Source organism: Bacillus rossius, chromosome 8 (assembly GCF_032445375.1).
Source record: "Bacillus rossius redtenbacheri isolate Brsri chromosome 8, Brsri_v3, whole genome shotgun sequence".
NCBI classification, from domain to species: domain Eukaryota; kingdom Metazoa; phylum Arthropoda; class Insecta; order Phasmatodea; family Bacillidae; genus Bacillus; species Bacillus rossius.
Genome location: NC_086336.1, coordinates 46579772 through 46604750, shown reverse-complemented (window position 1 = coordinate 46604750; position 24979 = coordinate 46579772). Strand labels below are relative to the sequence as shown.

Here is a 24979-nt window from a genome sequence, read left to right as displayed (position 1 = left end):
TAAAATTTTTTCTACATATCTTTACATATTGTATTTACGTTTTACTTCAAGACTTAAATGGAAGAATTTAAATTTTAACAGTATTCTTACGGAAAAAATACAGTCTGAAAAAAATAGCTACGCCTACAACGGTACCGAGAATGCTATATTACTTTTTTCAGGGAACCTTTAAGGCATGTTATAATTTGGAATGATTACGCTAGCCCCGAATGAACAAAAAAATATTATAGAAAGTTGAAATATGATTTTAAGGTCTATGTATAAGTTTGGTGTGAGGCTTATTCTGGTCTAATTATCAAGAGTGTGAGGCTTATTTGAGTAATTCTAAAGGACAGCTGCTATTCTGTGGGTAAAAAAAAAATTAATTAGAAACTTCAAATAACCTCTTTTCATACTTCTTTACATGCTTTACAATCATTCTTTAAGAGGGTGTTGCAATACAAGTGGTGAGGTTGGGTTACGCTACATATTACAAATACTGCTGTGATATTGTGAAAGTGATCAGTTAAGTTAGTTACATTAAAAATCCTGAGATAGGTATTGTTTGAACTATTGGTTAGGCATTACCCAAGTAATGTAGCTTACTTAAACTAACCAAACATATTTTCTATTTTATGATGTTTTTAATGAAGACAACCAACAGTTAACATTATTTAAACGTAAATCTAAAGTAGGTAACCTAACCTAAACAACCATCCACACTATTACGTGTTTTTAATGAAGCCACCCTAACAACTAACCAACTATCCTTACAATTTTACTCTTGTTTAATGTACCTAACATAACCACTCTTTAAAATAGTCAATTATGGGTAAACTACTTATTGTATCACAATGCCCTCTTGGATAATAATTGGAAGATTTGTGGGGAAGTAAAAAAAAAAAGCATATTGGAATTTTTATTATAATATTTGCGGTAAAGTGACTCCTTTAGAATTTCTGCATCTTATTTTGGTAACTTAATTGTCTGCTACAATTTCATTGCAGGTAATACAAATCTTTGAATATCACAATGCTAACATTACAGAATAATCACAGTAATTTATTAAAACTGAAAAATACTTTTTTTACGCATACATTGTGACACTAGACTATTACCGGAGTGAATTCGTGGAGTTTGCATTGAGCCTCGATATGTTTGTGCCAATCAACCTTCTTTAACAACCAAAACATAAATACAGTAGAATCTCGTTATAGCGAGCACGGTAATAGCGAGAACACGGCTATAACGAGGTATTTTTGAGGAATTTACGGCGTGATCGCTTGAAGCGCGCTTTTGTTATTTGTCTGCTTTATCTCCACCCCTCTCGCTCGCCACTAGACATCTTGCGGCGTTGACGCCTGTCACATTCTTCAGCCGTGCAGTCGCCACCTAAGTGCGTGGCTTTAAAAATAGAATCCCGTCCTTTCTTTCTTTTATCAAACTTACGTTAGTTATCTGTGCCGTCTGCCGTGTGTAGACAAAGTTTGAGATTGGAACAGAAACAACGTAAGAAAGTATTTTTTACAAATTAGAAATATGTATGTTTTTGTTTTTATAATCGCGTATATTTTCACGTTTTTTTTTGTTATCTTAAGAGATAATATTAAAAAGCCGCTCTAATGAGATTTAATTGTTTCTTGGTTAACAACTATTAATTGTTTATATTCTATTTATTATTATTTATGTGACGTCATACTGCACGCGTACGCAATACGACTGGATTCGTTGCTACAACATAACATAGCAAATTATGCGGTATCAGAAGAAACGAGTAACGTAACAATAGTAACGAGTACTAATTGTTATAGTAACGAATACATACGGGTACACATTTTTTCGTTACTTTTACACCTCTAGTAGGCACTACCGTGTTTATTTCCGAATCGCTAGGACAGTTTTCTTGTAACTTTTGTTTCGGTCAGTTGTTGGGGTATTTGTCCGGGAAAGGGGTGGTGATGGTTTGAGTTTAATCCCAAAGTTGACAGGTTTCTTTAAATGAAAAAGTATAGTTTTCCAGCGACTATTTCGTTTGAGGCGTACGTGCGTTGCCGCTGCCGCACTCCTGCTTTTTTGTAAGGAATTAAATCGTCGCGCTACACTAGCACTACCTGTTATCAACATCCTGAACCAACATGGCCGCCAGCAGACTGCCCGCGTCGACAATAGATAGCAGGACAATGCTGCGTCGGCCGCGGGCTGAGATGCTATACTTATGTGGCGTGGTAGGGTATTCTGGTTATTTTGACGCAATCGGTGATCGCATCCGTACTTATGGGGTATCATTTTAAAGAGAATTCACACATCTGCTCACAGAAATTAAGATTTCGTTAATATAACATGTTATTTTCCAATTATACAGGTTTAAACACAATTTTTATGCTATTTTCGGTTAATTTTTATTTTTTGGGGGCCAAAATTTGTCCAATTCGGTTATAGCGAGGACACGGTTATAGCGAGGATCAAACCCGGAACCGTGACACCTCGCTATAACGGAACTCTAGTGTATCAAGTTTACAATATTGTTTCAGACAGTTAACATTTACGTGATAACTGCAGCGGGATGAAAATTGTTAACATTTTACTATTACAAACTTCTAGCAAAATTAATCTTAAACTGAATCCAACCATGCTTTCAGTAGCCATCTAAACATTGGTATATGCATGTTAGGTTTGTAAAACATGGCACAGTCTGCACAAAACATACAGCTTTAATTTATGTTTTTCCGTATCTTTCTGCAGAAATCTATGAATCATACACAGTACAGAGCATTGCACCGACTTATCCCTGCTGTAAGCTGGACGACAAATCAACATTAAATAATACATTCTGTAGAATAGATGAGGGTAAGAAGGTACAAGAGTTTGTTTAGTTATTTAAGTTTATTAACTACATGGTAATTATTTTCACACACTTTACATACCTAAGAGTTCACTAACAATGCAAATGCACAGGGCATAGCTACAATTCTTCAACTTCACGTCGAAAACAAGTGCTTGCAATAAGATTGCCGCATTGACAAACACAGAAAAGCTGTCTACCATTTCAGTTCCTTGAGGTAACAAATTCACACAAGTCCGAAAAACGGCTATCCATGCAAATAGGAATCAGTTTGACCGATGAACACTGACTATACAATTACTAAAGTCTGTCTCAATTAGACATGTCATCAAATGTCACAAATGGGTGGGAACATAAAACTTCTGGCTAACTATGTACTTGACGAAAAAAGCTATGCTAAGGCAGTTGTTACATATTATCTTGTAAACAATTTTAACTATAAAAATTAACTTAAAGCATAATGTCAACATAAATTACAGTTACTAATAAGACAGTACAGTAAAATACTGTAGCAAATCATACCAGGTACTGTGCAATAAGAAAAAGTAAAAAAAAAAAAAATATAGATGTTATTGCTTATTCATTAAACACATTTTAAATAAAAACTGATGAAAAAGAACCAAGAGCTTAACCTGATCGTCTACAAGTTATAAAGCATTAATAAACGGTAAAATTCTTTACAAAACATGTTCCTTGTTAAACAAAAACTTGAACACATTTTGAAGTAGGATTGTACTCTTAGCGTAAAATGTGATGTTGCGGTGCGCCGCGAAGTACCACGTACTTCAGCAGTCGTCGGATAAGTCTAGGATTTCACTGACAAACTGACACATGTCTGTTGTCCTCTGCTGGTGAATCTCGCAGAAAGGGTGGCCCAACAGTTGGTGGTAATTGGGACGAGCTGTGTAATCTTTCTGGAGGCTGAAAAAATATAAGAAAAATATCAATAAGAGTTAATACTCAAATGTTTTCAATATTTATTTCAACATTTACAAACGACAGCAAATGTTCAAAAAAATACGGTAGGCATTGGCCTTGGCATTCCTTCTAACGTTCTGTTTCATTTGGAAATGGCGTTGTGTTTATTTAATACCATAAAGCTATCACGGCATGTTGATTTAATTAAGAGGTTAATTTTAATTTCTCGGAATAAACATATTAACCATGCATTGTGGTACACGTTAACACATTTACCTGCGTATGGGTCGCAGATTTTATGGAGATTTTTTTGTTTAATAAAATAATAATGTACTGCGACCCATATGCGGAAATTTCCATTTTGGGTGAAAAAATTAACATGGCACTGCTGTGGTTGACTATATGCTTGAATAACTAGCCTGTGTTGGTTTTTAATAATATGTCTCAGTAAATAAAAATAGTTTAGTTAAAATATCTCAGCAGTGAGTGTAAAGCATCATGAACTGTGCTGTTATGCTACATCAGCCGCCTGTCGTGCTGCTACCCAGCCGGTGGCATGTGACATGGCTGTGTGCCACCAGGTTGTGGCGCTCAGCAAGAGGGGGAATATGAAAATAAACCAGCCAGAGAGAGAGAGACAGAATGAGGGGAAGGCTGAGACACAGATCATGAAGACTTCACTTGAATTATACTGGAGACAGTTTTATGGCATGTCTCATATTAGAGGATGACCCTTACCGTGAAAATGTTAGATTTTCTGCCCAAAATTTGGGGTGCGACTGTTACGAAGGGACGACTCTTCTGCAGGTAAATGCAGTAATATTAATATATTGATTGATTAGAAATGACATCATTAAAATTTGTTGAAAAATGAATCACTTTGAATCAAAAGAAACTGAACCGATGTGCTCGTGAATATTAGTAACTTATTTTTGATACTTGACCTCTGAACTTGATTACGTAGTAGGTATATTAATTATTATTCGTGTTTACGAATACTCGCAAACCCCTAGTTTTATCACACTTAGTTGACACCATATTAATAATAAATAAACCTAACAAAACAAAATATATTTTATATTGACTTAAAATAAACTGTCAACAAAGACATGATGCCAAACGCGAGACAGAACTAACATAGCATACTGATTAAATATCATAGTCGTAGTACACACTAACCACTAACCAGTGCGGGCAATTAAATATGTATAGTTTACTCGGCACTGGACAGAGTGAGCATGCGTATGCACAGTGAGCTATGAGTATTGATTGTAGACTATGTGCGCTCACAATATACAGGCATCAAACTAATCAAACATGATGCCAACCAATGCCGTTTACATTTTCATACGTGCTACACAGCAGCAGTGGAACATATAATTGAAAACGTGTCTGAAAGAGAATTTACACACCGAACAACTTAGTATTTCTGTTAACTGAATAAGTAAATTGTAATTTCATAATGAATTTAAGCACTTAAAAAAACTCTTTTCTATGGGATACAAAGTTTTTGGTCAACTTCTTATGCGGGAATTAATAATGCACATCATACATCTTATGGAGAAAATGGCAGGACCGCAACATTTAAACGTACTCGATAGGAAACCGTATTGTACCAGACCATCTAAAATGAGTTTTACATAAATAAAAACTAGTTTTTACATCTTATACAAGACATAATCAGCGAGAAGAATGTAATGTCTGGGATTTAATTTCATGGAATGTATTGCATTACATTTAAGACACAGAAATGGGACTTAAAGAAAATGTTATTAATTGCTGGAAAATGTAAGTACAGAGAACACAAACACAGGGTTTCACACACACTACATTTTTAAAGTCACAATATGTGTGCACCTCAGAATCAAGTAATTCAACAAATGGAGAATGCTATCAATTGTAAGTTGTACTCCATTTTCAGAGTATAATAACACACAAAAAATTGTCTCTTAAAATCTGGTAAGTTCTGTTTACTGTGTTAGAATCACTTTACAGACTAGACAATACGGCTCCACACAGCCGATGACAAACACATTTGTGTAAGTTCCAAAAGTCTTTTGGTGTTTTGGATCCAAAAAGAATGAAACCATGAAATCTCATCAATAAAAAACATTGTTAATACAAAACTTTCAATAATAGAAAGTGTTTTCATAGTCCCTAGAATTGCATAGGAATTATAGAGCTAAGTTTAAGCTTAAATTTAATACAAAGTAAGGTTATTAAGTATTACAAAGTTGATTTTTTCCAAGTGAAAACAATAAAATATAGTAAAGAATGGTTAAAACAAGTATCCCATAATAATGTAAAGAAACAATGTGGAGTTTCAAGTAAAATAATACTGATGCCATTGCTTTGGTACAGTGTACGGTGGGGAAAAAAAAACTTATAGTGATAGGTAAATTACATGTCCTTCCAAAATGATGTTTCAAGTGCTTTTCATAAGCAATGCGACCAAATTCATAACAAATGATTAATTGAACATATTCACACAATCAGTCAAAAAATCATCAAAATAGCACCCTCGTGCATCTATAACTTCTAGAAGCAACGTTTCCAGGCCCTGGAAGGCCTTCTTTGAAATGTCCTTTAAGAGCCGATGTTACATGAGCCTGGATGTTTTCAATCGTGTCCCAATCTTTCCCTTTCAGGGTTCCTTTTAAGCAAGGAAACAAAGAATAGTCTGGGGGAGACAAGTCAGGACTGTAGGGAAGATGGGGCACCAATTGGGTGTGGGTCCCGGCCAAGAAATCAGTGACGAGGTTTCCACGCGTTCTTGTAGTAGCTTCTGCAGCACGCGACCCTCTTTATCAGTATTTTAAGCACTTCCAGGTAGAAAGCTGCCTTCACAGTGGTTCCGGTAGGTAAGAATTCATGGTGGACAATGCCTCTGACGTCAAAGTGTTTTGATCCTGGAATTGCTCACGCGTGACTTCTTTGAGCAGGGCGACGCTGGGGTGCGCCTCTCTTAAATTTGCCCTTTTGTGTTCGGGTTGCACTCAAAAATCAATTACTCATCACTGGTGGTAACTGAGTCTAAATAATTAGCATCACTTTCACACATTTCCACAAATTCTATTTTTTTTTAAAGGTTTTTTTATGCATGCAGTAAATGAAAAATGTATTTTCAATTTTATTTGAATTAGATTTAGAAATTATATAAAAATTATGATTTATTTTTGCAATATTTTGGTTAATACAAACTTTGTTATTGCTAGCTAAGTGACAATCGTATGGTCCCATCAGGTTTGTATTATAGAGGTCCAACTGTAAATAGGATCGTCCACCGACAGACAGCAAACGCTCACCACTTGCTGATGAAGTCTTCGAACTCGGACGAGAACTTCCCCGGCGGCAGGCGAGGGGGGTCGTCCTTCACGACCTGCTTGAGCTGCTCGAACGGCGTGCCCCACGTGGCGTAGGGGAAGCGACCAGTGGCCAGCTCCAGCAGCGAGATGCCCAGGCTCCACACGTCCGACCGGATGTCGTACTGGGACGGGTTGCCGGACGGGTCGATTCGCTCCGGCTGGGGCACAACACCGGCAGCCACTTTAAAGTCTGTCCGCTCCTGATCAGAGGTGCAAATCTGTAGGATTCACAAGGGGGACCCGCGAAAATTTTCAGGGGGGGAGTGCAAACAGAGAGTTTTGCATGTGGGGTTAACATCGTCTCTGGATACGATGCTTTCATGTTATATACTGTCCATAATTCGACCTACATGAGTGCAAAAAGCAGAAAACTTTGAAACATAAAGAAAGTTTTCCATGATACATACACAGTTTTGACATCAAACCCATTTCACTGTCAGGGTTCTTTAAAGTGCAGGCAGCCCCCCCTCCCCCTCCCCGGAAGGGGCTTCTTAATTAGAGCCACCCAGGATCTACACCCATTCTCCTGATCAGACTCTACAACATTTTTATTATAGTGAGAAAACTATGAATTTATATATATATTATATGTATTATATAAATATAAAAGAGAAAGAGAGATAAGAATGAGGGAGAGAGAGGGATTATATTATGTGTCTTTTAAGTTTGTTTTTCATACAAATCTACAATTTTACTCCGAGATTGAATGAAAGTTTGCACACTCGACCTACAAAATAAGAGGACAATACGGTCTACGTTGAATTAAAAAAAAAAATCCCCTTTTTCCACATTTCAAAGCAGAATACTGGTACTTCTGGATGAAATTTTGGACACTTGACAATCAAAATGAGAGTTAAACTATTGTCCAAATCTCCATACGCTTAAAATGGACCAACACAAAACATTGTGGACCCTCAAGCTTTCAAGCTTTGCCATAAAAACATATAAAAGAATGTTTGATTGTTTTTTATATCTAAATAATATAAACAGTTTTATTTGAGCTTGATGACAAGATGTTACAAAATTGACGAACCAAAATATGAGGAAAATTACTGTCTTGTATCTACCTAATATTTTGTGCATTAGTAAGTAAGAATTCATTTTCACAGTATTCCCAGTTTTTGAAAGCGGAATCTCAGAAATTTTTTTTAAGTGAAAAACTCAGGTTTTTAATTTTAACCAAACAACAATTAAATCAATTCACATAAAAAAACTTGAGTTATCACAAACACGATTGATGCTTGCCCCAACTCATTGCATTTCTAGTTCCAACCAACCAACCAACTATTGAAAGCTGGGTTGTGCTGGCACACAGTTCACAATTACTTTGGAAACTTACTGCCATGTACGGTTTGCACCCAGCATCGATGGTCTTCGCTACAGAGTCCACGAGGTAACCAGAGATGCCAAAATCGCAAATCTTAACTTCCCCTCTCCTGTTGATGAGAATGTTGGAAGGCTTCACATCTCGATGGATGACCCTCAAGTTCAGATACAGGTAGTGCAATGCGCTGACCACCTGTTGAAGTACAAAATCGCATACGTACTGACTCAATGCCTGTAAAACAGGAACCACAGATTGATCAGTGGTTGGTCACTAGCCCTCTGCCACCCATGTTTATATTTCAATTACATGCAATAGATGCCAAATAATTTTCTTTCTTAATAGTTATTATCTTGTGGGTTTGAGCAACTCATCACTCAGGATGGCTTGTTTTTTTTTTTCTGTGGCACTCATGTTTTCACCCTTGAAATCACTGAATCTTGTCCGTTCTTTGAACAGCTTGGGAACGACAGACTCTTTTGTGTTCGGACGCCAGCTGGACAGGTGAATGTTACACAGGTAATTATACCTGCCTGTCATAAAGAAAGCGTGTACAGCTTAATGACCACTTCTCAAAAAAAAAGCACATAATATTTTAAAGTCAAAGGCCAACCTAACTTACATAGTGTTCTGGAAGATAACTAGTGTTCAAATTGGGAGAAATTTTCATGTAATGCCAAAATACATTGTTAAACTCAGTAATAAATGAAAGGCTCAAAAACGTATGTATGAATTATTAAAAATGTATGTACGAATTGCTTGGAAAAGAAAAGTATGGTTGGTTTGACACAAATAACCAAGTTGGTTGTTTTAACATGCGTAGAGTGAAATCTAATTACGTTTAATGTACCTTAAAAACATACTCTTAACTTAATAATGAAAGTACTTTATACTGAACAGTTGCTAAATGTAAAACATCTTGCTGGGACCAGAAAATGTTACTTTAAAGTGAGAAATCCTTTATAGTCAGATACTTTACAATGAGGTTTCACTGTAAACATAAACATTCAACAACAAGGTAATCCTTTGTATATTTTTAAGTCTACTGGACACATGCATTAAAAAATGACTAAAATTACTGCAACTCTGTTTCGTAAATTAATTAACTTTGAGATACCTAAATTTCGTGCAGCTACGTGTTTTTAATTGGTTACGGCTACCAAGAAATGGCAACATCACTCGTTGAATGGTAATTATTGTGAGACTCGCTTACAATGAATAGCATACACTATGACCTTATTGTCATCACATTGCACCCCAGTCAACACAGGAGTATCTCTCCAAAGGAACTGACCGCGAACGTGATCTTCCCCAAGATGTCCTCGGGGATCTCGCGGCCGTGCTTGTACACCTTGGCGTAGAACTTGTCGAGGCTGGTGTCCATCACCTCCATGCAGATCCACACGTCGCCCTCGCGGAACAGCGCCCCGTAGAACTGCACCGTGTACGGGCAGTCGGAGGAGCGCATCGAGATGTCCAGGTCCATCAGCAGCCGCTTCTGCTCCTGCGTGTTCACCGTCGCCGTTATCCGCTGCGAAACATCACGACACCATCTCCACCTGCGGCAACGTGTAGATTAAGACAAGGGAAGGGGATGGTCCCTATTTATTGCCAGATAGCTCACATATAGAAACAAACAAAATGAAAAATGAGTGGATAGGAACACAAGTGATCACCGTTTAAAGATATCGGCTTTCACATTTCACATTCCCCTATTCTCCTTAATTTATCTCCCATATGCTGTTACAGTAAAATGTCAATAACTCAGCCCAATTTAACTCTGATCCCTGAAACCCAGACTAATAGAGTCTTTCACAGTAATTATAAAATAATTTAAACTATAAATGAAACATTTTTGAACATAAAAACTCATTTTGAGCAATAAAAATAGGCAGAAGCTTAAGAGTTACTTTTAAAAATAGAATTTCCAGTACACATGTGGCACGTTCAATAACACGTACGTAATCATATTTCGAATGTGTTTTGCTCAATACAAAGGTTATTTTCCGGAAGTATATTGTCGTGTGTACCGAGTTCAATTTTTCAATATGTGGAGAATCAACACTTCAGTCAGCATAGGCCTGAAAAATATGTTCTAACCACATTCATACTACTTGTTAAAAAATTTTCAGTAATTGTAGGCATGTTCCTTAACCACATAGCCAAGTTGATTAAGTATATCTCACCATACCTTAACAGCCATAATTGTGCCACTAGGTATGTGGCGCATTTTCTCCACAATGCCGTATGCACCCCTTCCGAGGTCACACAGCTTTTCAAGGTCATCTGCTTCCACCTCAAATGTCTTGTCTGCAATTGTGATGGTCGTTCGTTTGTCCAGATTCCTCGGAGGAGAACTGTTCAAAATAACATATGGTGTAAAAAAAAAAAATTCTTAAAGAATGTAAAGTACAGTAAAACCTGTCACATCTGGACCCTCCCATATCTCCAAACTAATTTTTTTCAATTTTGGTTAGCGAAATTTGTGTGCTTGATAGTGTATCAGATGGGAGGAATGTAAAAAAACAAGCAGTTTGTGCCACAAGTTGAAAACATTTAGCAAAAAATAATCTTGCAAGAAAAGCAGTGCTCCTACTAGAAAATGCACCCTCACACCCATGTGAAGATGAACTGAAAAATAGTGACAGAAAATGTGTGCTTTTACCCCCAAATGTCAGCATATGGACCAAGGTGTGCTTGAATCACTGAAGTGTATTTATCGCCGTAAGTTACTGAATCGTTGATTGCTGGAATGGATGAGGGTTAAAGTGTTACGGAATCCTTCAAAAAGGTCGACATGTTAGATGTGGTGATGTGGGTATCCCAAGCATGGGATGAAATAAAACTGATTAAACTGGTTAGGTCCTGGAGGAAGCTATTAGATCACGAAGCAACTGAAAAATGGACTGGGGAGAAACCAGAAGCAATCAATGAAACTGTTTGCAATGAAGAAGTGTGTCAGATGGCAGGGCTTATAAAAAAAAAACCTGCCTGGATGTGAAGAAATCAATGACGATGAAGTTAAATTACATACTGACATTTTAGAAATGGTGTGCAATAGTGATGAGAAAATCTCTAAACCCAAAGAGGATAGCATCAAGATTATTTGTACTGTAAATAATTTATAAATATTTATTTTACTGTGTTCAAGAATAATGTACCGGTATTTCAATACAATACTATAGTATACTGATAAGTATAGTACTGTATACATATTTAATGAAGAATTAAAATACATATGTACATAATCAAGTTTGGCCTACATTATCTTATGAACTGTTTTAAATAGTACATGTACCTACAGTTGTGTACACCAAACCAATAGAAATGTCTTAAAAAAAAAAACATTCAACAACAAACAAGTTCATTATTTCTGGCCCTCTAGCTATTTATAAATGGCCTTGTGATATCCGGATTATTCCATATCTGGATCGGCCAGTCGCCATATTAGTCCGGATATGACAGGTTTTACTGTAATTGAAACAGTGATGATGAGTTAAATTTTCACTTTTAAGAGGATGTCACAGTGGCCCTCTGTTAGGCCTTGGCTTGCTCACAGAAGCACTCCCTGCCAACCGAGGGCACAACTAGTTCAAATAAATTCCAATAGCTTCAAAACAAAATGTAATGTCATCAACAATTAAAAAAAAATCATTATTAAAAAAATTCATGCAACTTTCAATTTTTCAAAAGGTATCAATAAAACATTTTCATATCCTGCCATTTTAAAACTATTTTAGTGTTCAAAATGGGTAAAAGTTACACATCATGTATCCAAGTTTATCCCTCGATCCTGATGACATGATCCTGTATTTATACATTCATCGCGTTGTTCATGATGTTTGCTGTTTTAATTAAGTACATTGAAAGATCTTGGACATAAAAAAGAATTGCCATATAAAAATGACTTATGATCGTATGATGTTTGAACATGTTATTCAAGTTTAGTTTGACAAGGATCGTTCAACACAACATCATGTACCACAGGATCAATATAAACATGATCATGCCATCAGGACCAAGGGATAAACTTGGGATGCATGATATGAAACACGATTACTTCAAAATGTTTGAAAACATTCTGGTCAAAAAGTTTTTTTTTTGTAGACTTCAACAGATGAAACAGCATCTGATTATGTGTCTGTAAACTACTTTAGGTACTAAGTGCAGCATACTTGCATCGTTGCAACATAAAGCTATTAATCATAAACCACCACAACAGACATTTTATCAGTTCACTAAGACAACCAGAGAATATGGGCCTGTGTACTCACATTGGTGGTGGCGGCTCATCTGAGACAACCAACTTTAACATGCCTTTCTTCCCTCTCCGACCTGCAAAACAAACCAAATCACATTAATCAGAGTAATCATAAAGCTATTCTGCGATAAGAAAAGAAAAGAGCCTTCCCAGATCTTTCCGTGAGCTTCAACTACCTTCCCCTCCCTCTGCGAGCCAGGAGATGGGTTTCCACGTTTCCAGTGTTAAGTTGCTGCCTTTTTAGAGGTCTTCGCTGGACTCACAACCTGCCGTCATTACCCTCGTCTTCCTACAGGGATCTCGAGAGGAATCAAGAGATTAAGGAGGGCTCAACATTAACTTTACTGCCAGGTTTGACTACATTGAATACATGAGCCCGTAGTCATTCACCTGGTCTAATACTACCATAGCACAAATGAGAGTAAACCTAACCGCCTTGCTATTACACCGTTCCAGGTCTCTCTCACCTAAACGGCAGACCTCTCGACGAGGCGGTATGCTACGGCGAGTCACTGCAGCTTCCCCGGGCTCCGTTGCCTCGACCTCCCCAAAACCGCGGAAACCAAACTTTGCGCTCCAGTTAAGCTTACTTCATAACTCAGAAATTTATTCGATCACTCGTTTGGTAACTTAAGTCATGTTCTAGCTTATCAAGATTGCCCTACAGAGAACATTATGTCCCTCGGGGTCTCGTGTGATTTTTGAAGTAAAACTTCTTTGCTAAGGGGGGGCTACAATTTATGAGCGTTACAAAAATATCGGTCGCACGAGTGGAATAGTAAGGCCCGTGGTGGGGGAACCGGTAGAGGAGGAGACGGCAGGGGAGAGGTAGAAATGACGCAGCATATGCATACTTGCACAACAGCATAATTTAGCACTCGCCAAAGAAAATTATGTTTTCTATACCTCATAATACAATAAGAAAGAAGTTTCACCTGTATCACACGTAGAATTCACACACACTTTTTTTTTTTAATTTTTATGTTTTGTATAATGACGTGACTGACAACTAAAAAAAATTTTTCAAGTCACAGTTTAACCCAAAATTACATATATACAATTTTCTTTCAGATATTCATACATTGAAACACCCTTGTAAAGGCATGCCTGGATAAACTGTTATAATTAATGTCTAATTTATGGCATAGCTTAACATTTAACCGTACCAATACTTTACTGAAGTGCTTAAGAATTTATTTAACACATATGTCACTTCAGGACATTGAAACTGGAGTAAAAAGTTACCACTGACCATGAACAAGAAAAATTATAACAAACTAATTTTTTGTGGACACATTTGTTACTAAAAAAAATATATTCACTTTCTTCACTATTGGTAGTTAGCAGTTTTGAATGCCTTGTTAGGTATGATGCTGTAGGTTTTTGTTCAACTCAATACTAGTATAACTTTTATCAAACATCATAACATTTTCAAAATTCATATCACTGATCTATACTTTTACTGTGACCTAAAAACTTGAGTGAACCATTTTTATACTGGAACATCCACATTTACAGTTAGCAAAAAATCCAAATTTGACACCACTGGGTATCCAACCCGGATCGCCTACACGGTAGGCGAATGAGTGCTTACAAATTTTCTTTGTCACCATAAAAAGGTAAGATTCCTGAAGTTGTAATTAATTACTGTCAAAATTTTCAATATTGTTTATGATTTTAACACAATGTTCAGCAATACCTCTGATAATAATTTTCAACTCAATCTTGAAGTAGCCAGTAACATTAAATTTAAAACTTAAATATTGCAGGTTTGTTAATATATTCAGTTATTTTTATTTGTACACTCTATAAATATTTCAAAAATTTTACTTTCACTACTACTAATAATAATAATGCAAAATATATATGTACTTTCTTAGTTAAGTCATATGATATGTGTGAACATTTAACAGTCTCTCACAAAAAAATTAATAGTCAATAAAAAAAGGTAGCACACACCTATAATGCCCCACAAATATGTTGCACATTTAAGGACAATAAAAAGAAACATTGGCCAAAAAACTTTTAAACGGCCGGAACAGTATTGTTATTGGAAACATAAATGCCAATGGCTAACAGTTTGCAACATTTTCACAGAAGGCAGACTCAAGATACAAACTATGTGAGCTCGAAAATCACTTGTACTTTATTTTACCTTTAAAACAGTAATTTTTCTCAGAAACAATGGGTGGCAATATAAAATGTTGATAATGACAATATACAATAGACACACAAATATCTGGTGAGAAAATTTCAGGGCATTTCAGGTCCGTTAAATAAAATTATTTTATCACAAGGTATTTTTCTATACTATAAATTAAAAATTAAATCTACTTAATAAAATTTTAACACTGACTGACAACAAGGCACAGTGGGCCTAGAAGCATGAAATTTTTCACAGGAGTTCTTTATATAACGTAGGTGAGCACTAAAAAGGATATTTTTTTTTTAATTCAACCTCTAAGGGATTTAAATAGGGGATGAAAGATTGGGAAATCCGATTGGGCACATGGCTAGCATAATATAAATACTATATCTACAATTTATATGACCATGCCAATTTTTGTTACCTGAAACTTTTCAGAGATAATTTCCATGTAATTTAAGTGGACATTCTAAAACTATTTATATTTAATATGCAACTATAAACTGAAGTAAGGCATCAAATCAAAAAAAAAATCAAGCTATCAAAAAGCTGCTGGAAATAACAGTTTCATGACTTCAAACACCATTACAAATTTAAATAAAATTTGGAAAAATAAAAAAAATTACTGTGTATTTCGTATCTTTCAAGACTTCAACATCATGTATATTTTATTGTTCAATATATGTCACTATTACTGTTTAAATTTTATCTATATTTAATTTTTTTACAGGCTACTTTTGTACTTTTCAAGTACCTACTGTTTTACAAACATTTACAAACTTTTATCTTTATGGCTATATTTGTACCAGTAATGCTGTATTTTTCTCTTTTTATGTTTTTTTTCCTGTCCCTATTTTTATATATTTAACCTATATTTTGACATGTCCTATACCATTATATGAAAACATTTATACGGTCAAACGGACAAAAATTAAATAAAAAATAAATTAAATAATTCTGTTGGATACTAACCTGCCATAGTACAAAGGGGTATTCCAAATGAAACGCTGAGAAGACAACCGACACTTGAACAACCAAAGGTCACAGTCTCTCACTCATGTTGAACCTTGATGAACATGATTACGTTAAGCTGACACAGAGGGAACTTGAGTGATCTATTTTATGAAGAAATTTAAAGGAACTTGAGAAAATACTGCAGACATAACTACATATTTCACACGGCAGTGATGTCAAGTAAGTAAAACTGCCGAACCGTCACCATGCCAATTCCTGAAACAAAGCATAAAGATGTCAGAATCAATCACGAACATGCGAACCCAAAGAAACTATTGAAGTGGAATATTTAAGAGTGTGAGAAGGGGTTTGAAACTCTAATTGCATAGCCAGGATATCTAGAGAAAGCCACAAAAAGTATACCCTGACTTTTTTTCTAAGACTTTGAAATTATTAGTTTTTTGATGTAAAGCAAATATCAAATCAAATGTTTTAATTATTCACAAATTTAATTGTGAATATTGTTCTTGATGAAGCTGTATTAAACTTATTTAATAAAATACAGGATTGAAGTAAAAAAAAAATTGTTTCACATTTGTAATGTTTGATTAAACAATTGGGACCTATACACAACATTCAATAAAAATTATAAAATAATCATACATAATTTTAATATTGAGCATTCATAAAAGCAAACATACTGCCACTTTTGGATTTTTACCAGTAACCAACTTTATTAAAGCAAAACATATACAACATAAAAAAAAACTAAATATTTTCATGAGTGAATCTTAGGCTTCCAATGTTTTAAAGCTTTGCAACAAATGCAAAGCTTCACATCAGACGCAAAGCTTTGCGTCACAACCAAAGCTTCAGACAAAATAAATATAGTTTAAAAAACTAAAGAAACATGCTTTTAAAGATTATCAAACTAAAAAGTTAAAAATAGTTTTAAAATTTAATTTATGACAATAGTATATAAGCAATACTAGTATAAATGAGAAAAAAGCTTGAGGCGCTTTGTGCCATATTTTTTGTATATTAAGCGCCCCATGATTTTTTCTCATTTATACTAGTATTGCCTATATACTATTGTCATAAATTAAATTTTAAAATTATTTTTAACTTTTTAGTTTGATAATATTTAAAAGCATGTTTCTTTAGTTTTTTAAACTATATTTATTTTTAACTTTTTAGTTTGATATTCTTTAAAAGCATGTTTTTTTAGTTTTTTAAACTATATTTATGTATAATTATCATAGGGAAATGAGTTACCGACACTACCTATTACCATCTGAGATAACTATTTGGAGTTGCAACGTCACAAAGAAATGGTAAAGTCTCTCCGAATCATTTACAGTTAATGTATGGATATAATCTTAGAATTTACCGGAAAAAAAAAACATTCTTTTTTTTCGGCGTGGCCGGGAGTAAAACCCACGATCGCTGAATTCGAAAGCTGAAGTCACAGAAGTCGCGCGCCTTAGACCGCTCGGCTAACGAACGTAATGAAATTGGTGGGACATTTTACAGTGATGAGCCACTCACTCTTAGTCGAAAGAGTTACAGACGGACAGACAAACAAAAATACAGGTGAAGCTAATATAAAGCATGTAACAAATAGCAAATTTTTCAGCAAAGTCAAACTGAATATTAAAAAGAGCTTTGATTGATTTGCATAGTTAACGCTTCACACAGTCCTACTTTTTTCTCACTTCTCAAAGTCCTTTATAATTTATCACTGACCAAAGCCCATTATATTTCTAAAAAGCCTGGTAAACTATGCACAGATGTTTCCGATATTCACACTGAGGCACCATCACAATGAAGACTGAACCCAAATATGATTTGCATGACACAGGTAATGTGTTAGCGATACAGGAAGCACCTTTGTAGAGCCATTTCATTTAAATTCCCTGACCTAACATGTGCTTCCCAGACTATTACAGAAATCCAGTTTTTCTTGATGGTAGGATCCTGATAACAAGCCATGCCCAGTGCCAGGAAAACAAATCAATTTGTATAATTTTACAATATTAATAAGTTATAGTTCACAATCTGTACCCAAGAGAGCAATCAATAAAAATTTATAAATGACCTGTCAAAACTGTAGATTTACAAATTTAGGAAATAAATCATGTATCCAAGTTATCCTTTAATCCTGATGGCATGTTTTTGTACGTATATTGATCCTGTGGTAGATGATGCTTGCTGTTTTAATTTAGTAGGTATGTCGAAAGATCTGGACCACAAGGAATCGACTGTAGGAATACAAACCAATTATGACAGATCTTGTGAAAAAATTCACTTTTATATTCTACTGTTTACGATCATAATTCATTGTTATGTTACACACAAGTTTTTGTCATAGCCAGGATCTTTCGACGTAGGTACTAAATTAAAACAGTAAGCATCAGTGTACCACAAGATAAATATTTTCAGGATCATGGATACATCATAAATTTAATTAAAATTTAATTTAAACCTTGCCAACAGGCATTGGTAAAACATTTAACACCCAAATAAGCTATGCATAGGGCATGCATAGTTTGCGAAAAATAATTTTAAGACCAGTTGTGCGCTAAAACATTGTAGTATCAACGTCTGTGTTTTGTGATTGAAGGAGTTCCTTTCAAGTGAATGCCCACTGTCAGCGCACCAATCAGAGACATTCTGTGAGGATGCAAACATGTCCTAATTGGCCCGGTTAAATAATAAATAAAATAAATAAAAAATTGTAAGCAGCTGCCAATTACAGTGACGAAACTGCTGGTGATAGTAGAATGTAACACAGTCTCATGAGTGTTTAGGTCTTTTTCAAAAAAAAAAAAAAAAAAAAAAAAAAAAAAAAAAAAAAAAACCTAGCTATGCACTAAGAATTACATTTAGCCATACTAAAGAACTACCCAGACTGGGATACTTCAATTTAACGAAAGATATAAGTATTGGGTAGTTCTTGGTAGGCCTACATGGAAATAAAATTGGCCAAAAGAAGCATTATCTTGCCACCAGTCAATTGACTATGAATTAAATCTGCCCACAGAGCGACATGGCGGTAATGGTACAACATTGGACTCACATTTGGTCAGACCCAGGGATCGAAATCCAGACCAGCCACCATGATTTTATTTTTCCATTTGGGTTTTATGTTGCAATAGATCCTTGGCAGATTTCTTTCCCTAATTTTCCTGCTTTATGTAAAGTGTACATAACTAAACTAATTACTTTTATCTCAAATATACGTATTTAAAATAAATTTAAAAATTCAAACTGTTCCACACCTGCTACAGGCGATTTTCTCAATATTATCATTCATAAATTAAATTTGTTAGCCTAGACTCTTCCAGGAATTTCAGAGGTATTAAAGGTGATTAGTAAATGTATTGGCCTACTACAATACCTTAACAACAGAAAAAACCAGTTACGATAACCAACTTAGAGTACATGAAGGCTCCTAAATGCTAGCAACTGCAGGTTAAATTGATTGATTGATTGCAATTGGGCTTCCGCTTGGCATGCAATTTAAGTTGTCAGGAGAGTGTGTGCATTTTAGCAGCATTATTTTAAGCAAATAGCAGTTCTTGCTTTTAAATGATGTGGGAAATGTGAACAACGCATAATGACAACCTTTCTCAAGCAAATATATGCTGCCAAATATACATGGACTTGAATGTAATTTAGTGTACATACAGAGTTTAATTCATAATGCAACCATGACAACTAATTTATGGATTACACTGGATTATCAGATTTCTTTTCATGTATCAACACACAGGAGAATATAGCCTACACACATTCAGCAATTACCTACCAATACAAGTTAAATTAAATGTACATTTGAATATTTATAAAACACACTTTGTTTTTATCAATAAAGCAATTTTACAAACGAACCATCGCCAATATTCTACTACAAAGTTGGTCTACATGTTAGCCCCATTCAAGGGCTCCGGCAAGTACAAAAAAAGACTCACCGAATCGGTACAGATAGTCCCACAATCGGCACATCATGCGTTTAGTTTTTCTGTTAGTATGCATTTCTTTGGAAAAAAAATAGTAATGGAAATTATTTTATTTATATACATATATATGACCGATTAAATTTATTTTATGTATAAGTTAACATTTGCGTAGATTTGTAGTACATTTGTGGTCACGAAGTTTACTATATGTATGCCAACTATTTCCATTTAAAGCAACTCAGAATGAACGTTGATAAACTGTTAGGTCAAAAGTCAAACCGAGTTGAAAAAAACTATCGAATAGAGTTAAGGCAATAAAATAAACAATTCACCTCATTCGCTTCCTCCGAGTCCCGTTACATGTACATAAACAGCAAGCGCTCCATTTCAGGCAGTTTATTTTTTTCACTCATAAATACAGCCAACCAGTATTCTTAAATGTTCCGCGCAGAATTCCCGCATATGTGTTGGTATTCCTGAATGGCATTACAGTGATTTTTTTGGCTTGTTGCTGCGTCTTTGAATTAAGCGCTTTGGGTTTAATTAGGGAGGATGAGGTTCTTAACAAGTCATAATTAATTTTTTGTGGTGATGAGTATCAACTAACATAGTATTTTTGTTTACTGGTCATAACGTAATTTTAGAAATAACCAGAAGGAAAAACAATTTGCAGGTGAGAGTATGGTTAAATTTTGAATTGTTTCGGTCCTTAGGGGCCCGTCTAGTCAGGGGTGGATCAGTGTTAGTGAGGCGGGATGATAAGTGCTACGCTTTCTGGTGTTTCTAGTGTAGTATCTTCTCTAAGGCCCGTTCTACAATAGCACGGAAACAGACGGATCACGTAAACGGAGATGGATCTCTCGGAACATTTAACTATCGCGTCTGCTACATTAATAAAGCACGGAAACGTTACACATGGCAACAAATGAGATGGTGTTTCAAGGGTAAGAAAGATTAAGTTAATAAAAAAAATGCTTCGAAATCATAGCACGGGCATAATTTACATATTTATGTAAAAATAAAGTATTAGAACACTATATATTCTTGTACTTAATACAGTTTTTAATGTATTTATAACAAATTAACATGGCTACCACTGTAGCCAAGTACTCAGTTTCCATTGGTCGCACGGAGCTACATAAATCGAAGAGCTCAGCATTGCCGAGCTAATCCGTATGGGTCCATCTCTTTCTGCGTGCTATCGTAGAATCACTGTTCCCTGAGATCTGTCTCCGTTTATTTGATCCATCTCCATTTACATGATCCGTCTGTTTACGTGATCCATCTCTGTTCATGTGATCCGTCTCTGTGTCATTGTAGAACAGGCCTAAGCGCAAGGTTCTGAACTGGCACATAGACTTCTCATCGTGTGTAGGCAAACCACAAAATTTGAGCTTTAACCATAACATTAGATGGCAGAGAAATGAAGTTAAAGATGCTTTCAAGAATCTTTACCGGGCCTTTCATGTTAAAAAAAAATTATTGTTAACATATGTATTTTAGCCCTTTTCATTCTTTTAAAAATACATTTGAAAATTAAATACAAAAACAGAACCACCCATCCGCCCTCAGTGCAGTCTTAAAAGCTTTTCGTAAATAGACACCTCTCTGATATCTAGATTCAAATTGCATGGGTTCTACTGAAGCTCTGTACAATGAATGGTGTCCAGGTAGGCAGGCCCCTTAATGTCCTGCATGCTAAAAAGATGAAAATTGAAGAATTTTTCTATTTGTCAGGAGGTATGGCCGTTGGGTTGTAGATATTGGGTTCTATTCCTAGCCGGATGAAATAAAATTTTTGATCATTATACCTATACATATATAATTTTTTTTTCCATTTTCAGTGGCTTTTATTTTACAAGTGCAAGTATCATTGTTATGTCACTTGATACTTGTCACTTCGTGAAAGGTTCTGATTTCTATGTCCCTTGAATTATTTTGGCAAGCTGTTTGCAAATACGGTACGGACTCGCACATGGCAGTGGCCATATCGCTGCACAGATGACCATCAGTAGTGTGTTTCTCAGAATCCATTATTAATTTTCTAACTTTGTTTTAGGGTTTAATAGAGGAACGTCTATAATGCTCAAAAACACCGGTTTCAGAAATTTATTATATTTTTCACAGAAAAGCCACTACCCTAGAAATTCAGTATTAGTTCACTTCAGAAAAAAAAATTTTCTCCTGATTAGGACTGGGTGTTGAATTCTTCGACTCCATACTGCAGAAGTCAATGGGAAACCACTGCAGAATCACTTGGCCATGTTATGTTGGATTCACAATAGTATGACATGACAGGTGTGACAGCATTTTCAAAAATGTTTGCAGAAGGTGTGATAAACGATGTGGCTTTATTAAAAAATATAAAGAACAGTAAAAGTTATTTAATCCGGCTGGCTCGGGACAGTGGTAATTCTGGATTGAGTAGCAATTTTGCAGCATTATCAAACGTCAATATTATTATTATTGAATTCTGCTGCAAATGGGCAAAAACCCGGTGGCAAGCATTCCACTTACTTTCCTCTCATTTTTCTCGTAAACACCGTCACACTTCTAGCCAACACACGCTTCTCCACCAATACATGCCATTCCCCTATTGTTCTCACAACCATAGAATTCCTTCTCCTTTCCATCCTTCACTCCTTAAAGACCTTCCCAGAGTTCCCCCTCCTGCTTCTATGCATCCCCATCGCAACTCATTCTAACCTCTTCATCTATCTTCTGTCGTTAGGCTCTCCCGTCCCATTTCCTTCATTAGCTCTGTTAGGCTATTTAGATACTCTCCCATTTCATCGCTATCAGCCCTGCTCCGCCTTCCCCTCACCCACATAGCCACCCTTCTATGCACCCTCTCAAGCATGCTGTATGTAGTTTAGATGGGAATACCAAAGAATAATTAATATATAGTGAAACGGTACCTGAGACAAGTTGTAATAAACTGCTTTATAGGAAGAACAAACACAGATGAGCATTGGTCTTCTTAAAAAAAATAATCATTACGTACCTGTGAAATATAAAATGTAACCAACGAGAAAACACACGGGAAACTACTGAAATGAAAACCGACTGTAACAATAATCTGAGTGAACTTAAAACTCGGGCAGCATAGTAATATACCCTGGCAGACAAAGTCAACGGTCGGAATCCACTCAAAAAATATCTGTACGTGAGTGACTCTATTGGTGCTGGATTGCAGAATGTGCTGACCTTAGAATGTGGGGTTAAAGACCCTTCGCTGGTGTTTATATTTATTGTCTCAAGTGCAACAAACCAAGCTAAGTACAATGTAGTATATATTTCAAAACTTGATGGTTCCCAGCACAATTTTGAATGATAATTATGTAGAGTCATGGCTTATTCGTAACAATAGAGATACAATTCTGAAGAGGATACCTACTTCCTGTATTATTCAGTCAGTCATTGAAGATTTTGTCGAAAGAAAGTAGACTATAGACGATAAGCTTAGAAAAAATTGGAACTCATTTATATTATAAACTAAATAAAGGTACCCTACATAATTTTTTTTTTAAATATTTTAAACTTGTAACTGGGTTTAATGAAGTACCTATTCATTGAAATATTAATGTGACTTAAAAGAAAGAGACAATTGCTTTGAAAATGATGAACTGACTATACTTGGAAAATTTGTTTGAGCAGTTTTTGTTACCCCAGCAAGATTTAAATGATGTTGGTATGAATTCTTCAGTAAGGAAAAGTCAGGAATTTATCAGTTAGTTAGTTTTCAGGAGGAATCCTGAAAAAAAAAAAAAAAAAAACTCATTGGTCTAGTGATCATAAGAGAGGAAAAAGAAGTGTGTGAACACATTTAACATTACTAAAATGACTGTTAAATGAAGCCCAGTGTATTCTACTATACAACCTGTAGGCGTACATAATAATATATTTATGATCCATTAGATGTTTGCCTTTTCAAAACCTCAGTGATTTTCAACATTGTGAAAATGTTTACACGTGTGTACAAACCAATAGCCTAATTGGTTTGTTCTCTTTATTGTTAATCTTTTCCACTTCATAGTAAAACACCAGGGCTTAAATTTGGAACATTCTGGACCACGACCAAACCAAATTAGCGAGTTTGACAGATTATTATTGAATGTCAATATAGTTTTAACTGGAATACCAAAGAAAAATTAATTAACAGTATTTGCATTTTCAAACCAAGTTATAATAAGCTGTCCTATTGAAAGAAATAAGATACAGATGAGTGTTACTGATTTGAAAAGTCTCAGAAATCACGTTGCGACCATGATTCAAATCTCTTCTTCAGCAAACCATTACAGATATGTAACCTGCTATAAAACAGGAAACGTGTATTAAAATAAAGCAGTAACTCAAGAGTGAACTAAAAATGCTGGCAGCGAGTGGCTGGATTGTTGCTGGAGTACAGAATATTCTGAACCACATAATGCCATATCAAAGTCCTTTCACTGTAGTTAGGCAGGTTTTAAATTTATTTTTAAATGTTATTTTAATTGTTAACTGAGAGCACATTAGGATAGAAATAGTTAACTTTAATAGGCAGTGGGCACTTGAAACTTCTGCATTGCGAGTACCACATTGAGAAAATGTGTCCTATTATGTGCTTTCTGTAGATTCATTTACTTCTGAACGTACACAATGTTGGTATAAATAACTGCTTGTAATAGATCCTTGGTTATTTTGTATGCTATGTTAATTATTTTCAATGTATTATTGCTCATACCAAAGATGTTCTGAACTTTCGATACTTACCATAATTATCAATTATTTGTCATCATAGGTTTACTATCTATAACCATATTATGTGAAACACTTACTTAAACTGTTAACATCTTTTACTTTTACTACACAATAGCTATAATGTGTTGAGTGGATTATAGAAGAGTGGAATGTGCTAGTTTTGGGTAACCAAAAATATCAGTGCAGGATAAGAAGTCTTGGAAACTTATTTCTAGCCAGTTTTTAAAACAGGAACCTGAAGAACAAGATAGGACGTTCGTTTTTACTCGGTCTCTTTTTGACCTTTTAACTCTCGGGCATCCTTTTGCAGTTTTACTTGCCGAAAACAATATGGCGGGTTGTCATTCCACTCGTGGGGGCAAGATGCGCTCAGGTCATTCCCTCGATTCTCCTCTCGAGGAGTAGTTGTGACGTCTGCTTCTGTGTTGTTTGTATTGTGATTTTTATGACCATGAACAACTTAATTTATCATCTTACATATAACAATG

At 35.3% G+C, this 24979-nt stretch overlaps 2 protein-coding genes across 3 annotated transcripts in view; one reads left to right on the top strand and one right to left on the bottom strand.

Moving 5' to 3' along the window:
• Nucleotides 1-2843: 2843 nt before the first annotated feature.
• On the bottom strand, nucleotides 2844-20177 carry LOC134534855 (dual specificity mitogen-activated protein kinase kinase 6). 2 transcript variants are annotated; one of them, XM_063373492.1, is made up of 8 exons: nucleotides 20084-20177; nucleotides 15808-16065; nucleotides 12703-12763; nucleotides 10620-10785; nucleotides 9723-9959; nucleotides 8444-8623; nucleotides 7045-7262; nucleotides 2844-3742 (listed from the first exon to the last, which is right to left on the bottom strand). In XM_063373492.1, exons 2-8 carry the CDS (start codon nucleotides 15812-15814, stop codon nucleotides 3607-3609), a joined length of 1005 nt encoding a protein of 334 aa, XP_063229562.1. In that variant the 5' UTR covers nucleotides 15815-16065; nucleotides 20084-20177; the 3' UTR covers nucleotides 2844-3606. The 2 variants fall into 2 exon arrangements, with proteins under 2 accessions (XP_063229562.1, XP_063229563.1); XM_063373493.1 differs by having other exon boundaries at nucleotides 19764-20140.
• Nucleotides 20178-20236: 59 nt separating this feature from the next.
• LOC134534854 (diacylglycerol kinase epsilon) overlaps nucleotides 20237-24979 on the top strand; it is a 38767-nt gene continuing 34024 nt past the window's right edge. The window contains exon 1 of the mRNA XM_063373491.1: nucleotides 20237-20424. The gene's annotated coding sequence lies outside the window, so the exon portion shown is untranslated. The remainder of the gene's footprint in view (nucleotides 20425-24979) is intronic.

Coding starts and splice junctions, on each gene's coding strand:
- LOC134534855 (XM_063373492.1), bottom strand. Junction 7,263..8,443: donor GGTGCAAACCGTACATGGCA/GTAAGTTTCCAA, acceptor GTTGTGCCCCAG/CCGGAGCGAATCGACCCGTC. Junction 3,743..7,044: donor GAAGACTTCATCAGCAAGTG/GTGAGCGTTTGC, acceptor ATATTTTTTCAG/CCTCCAGAAAGATTACACAG.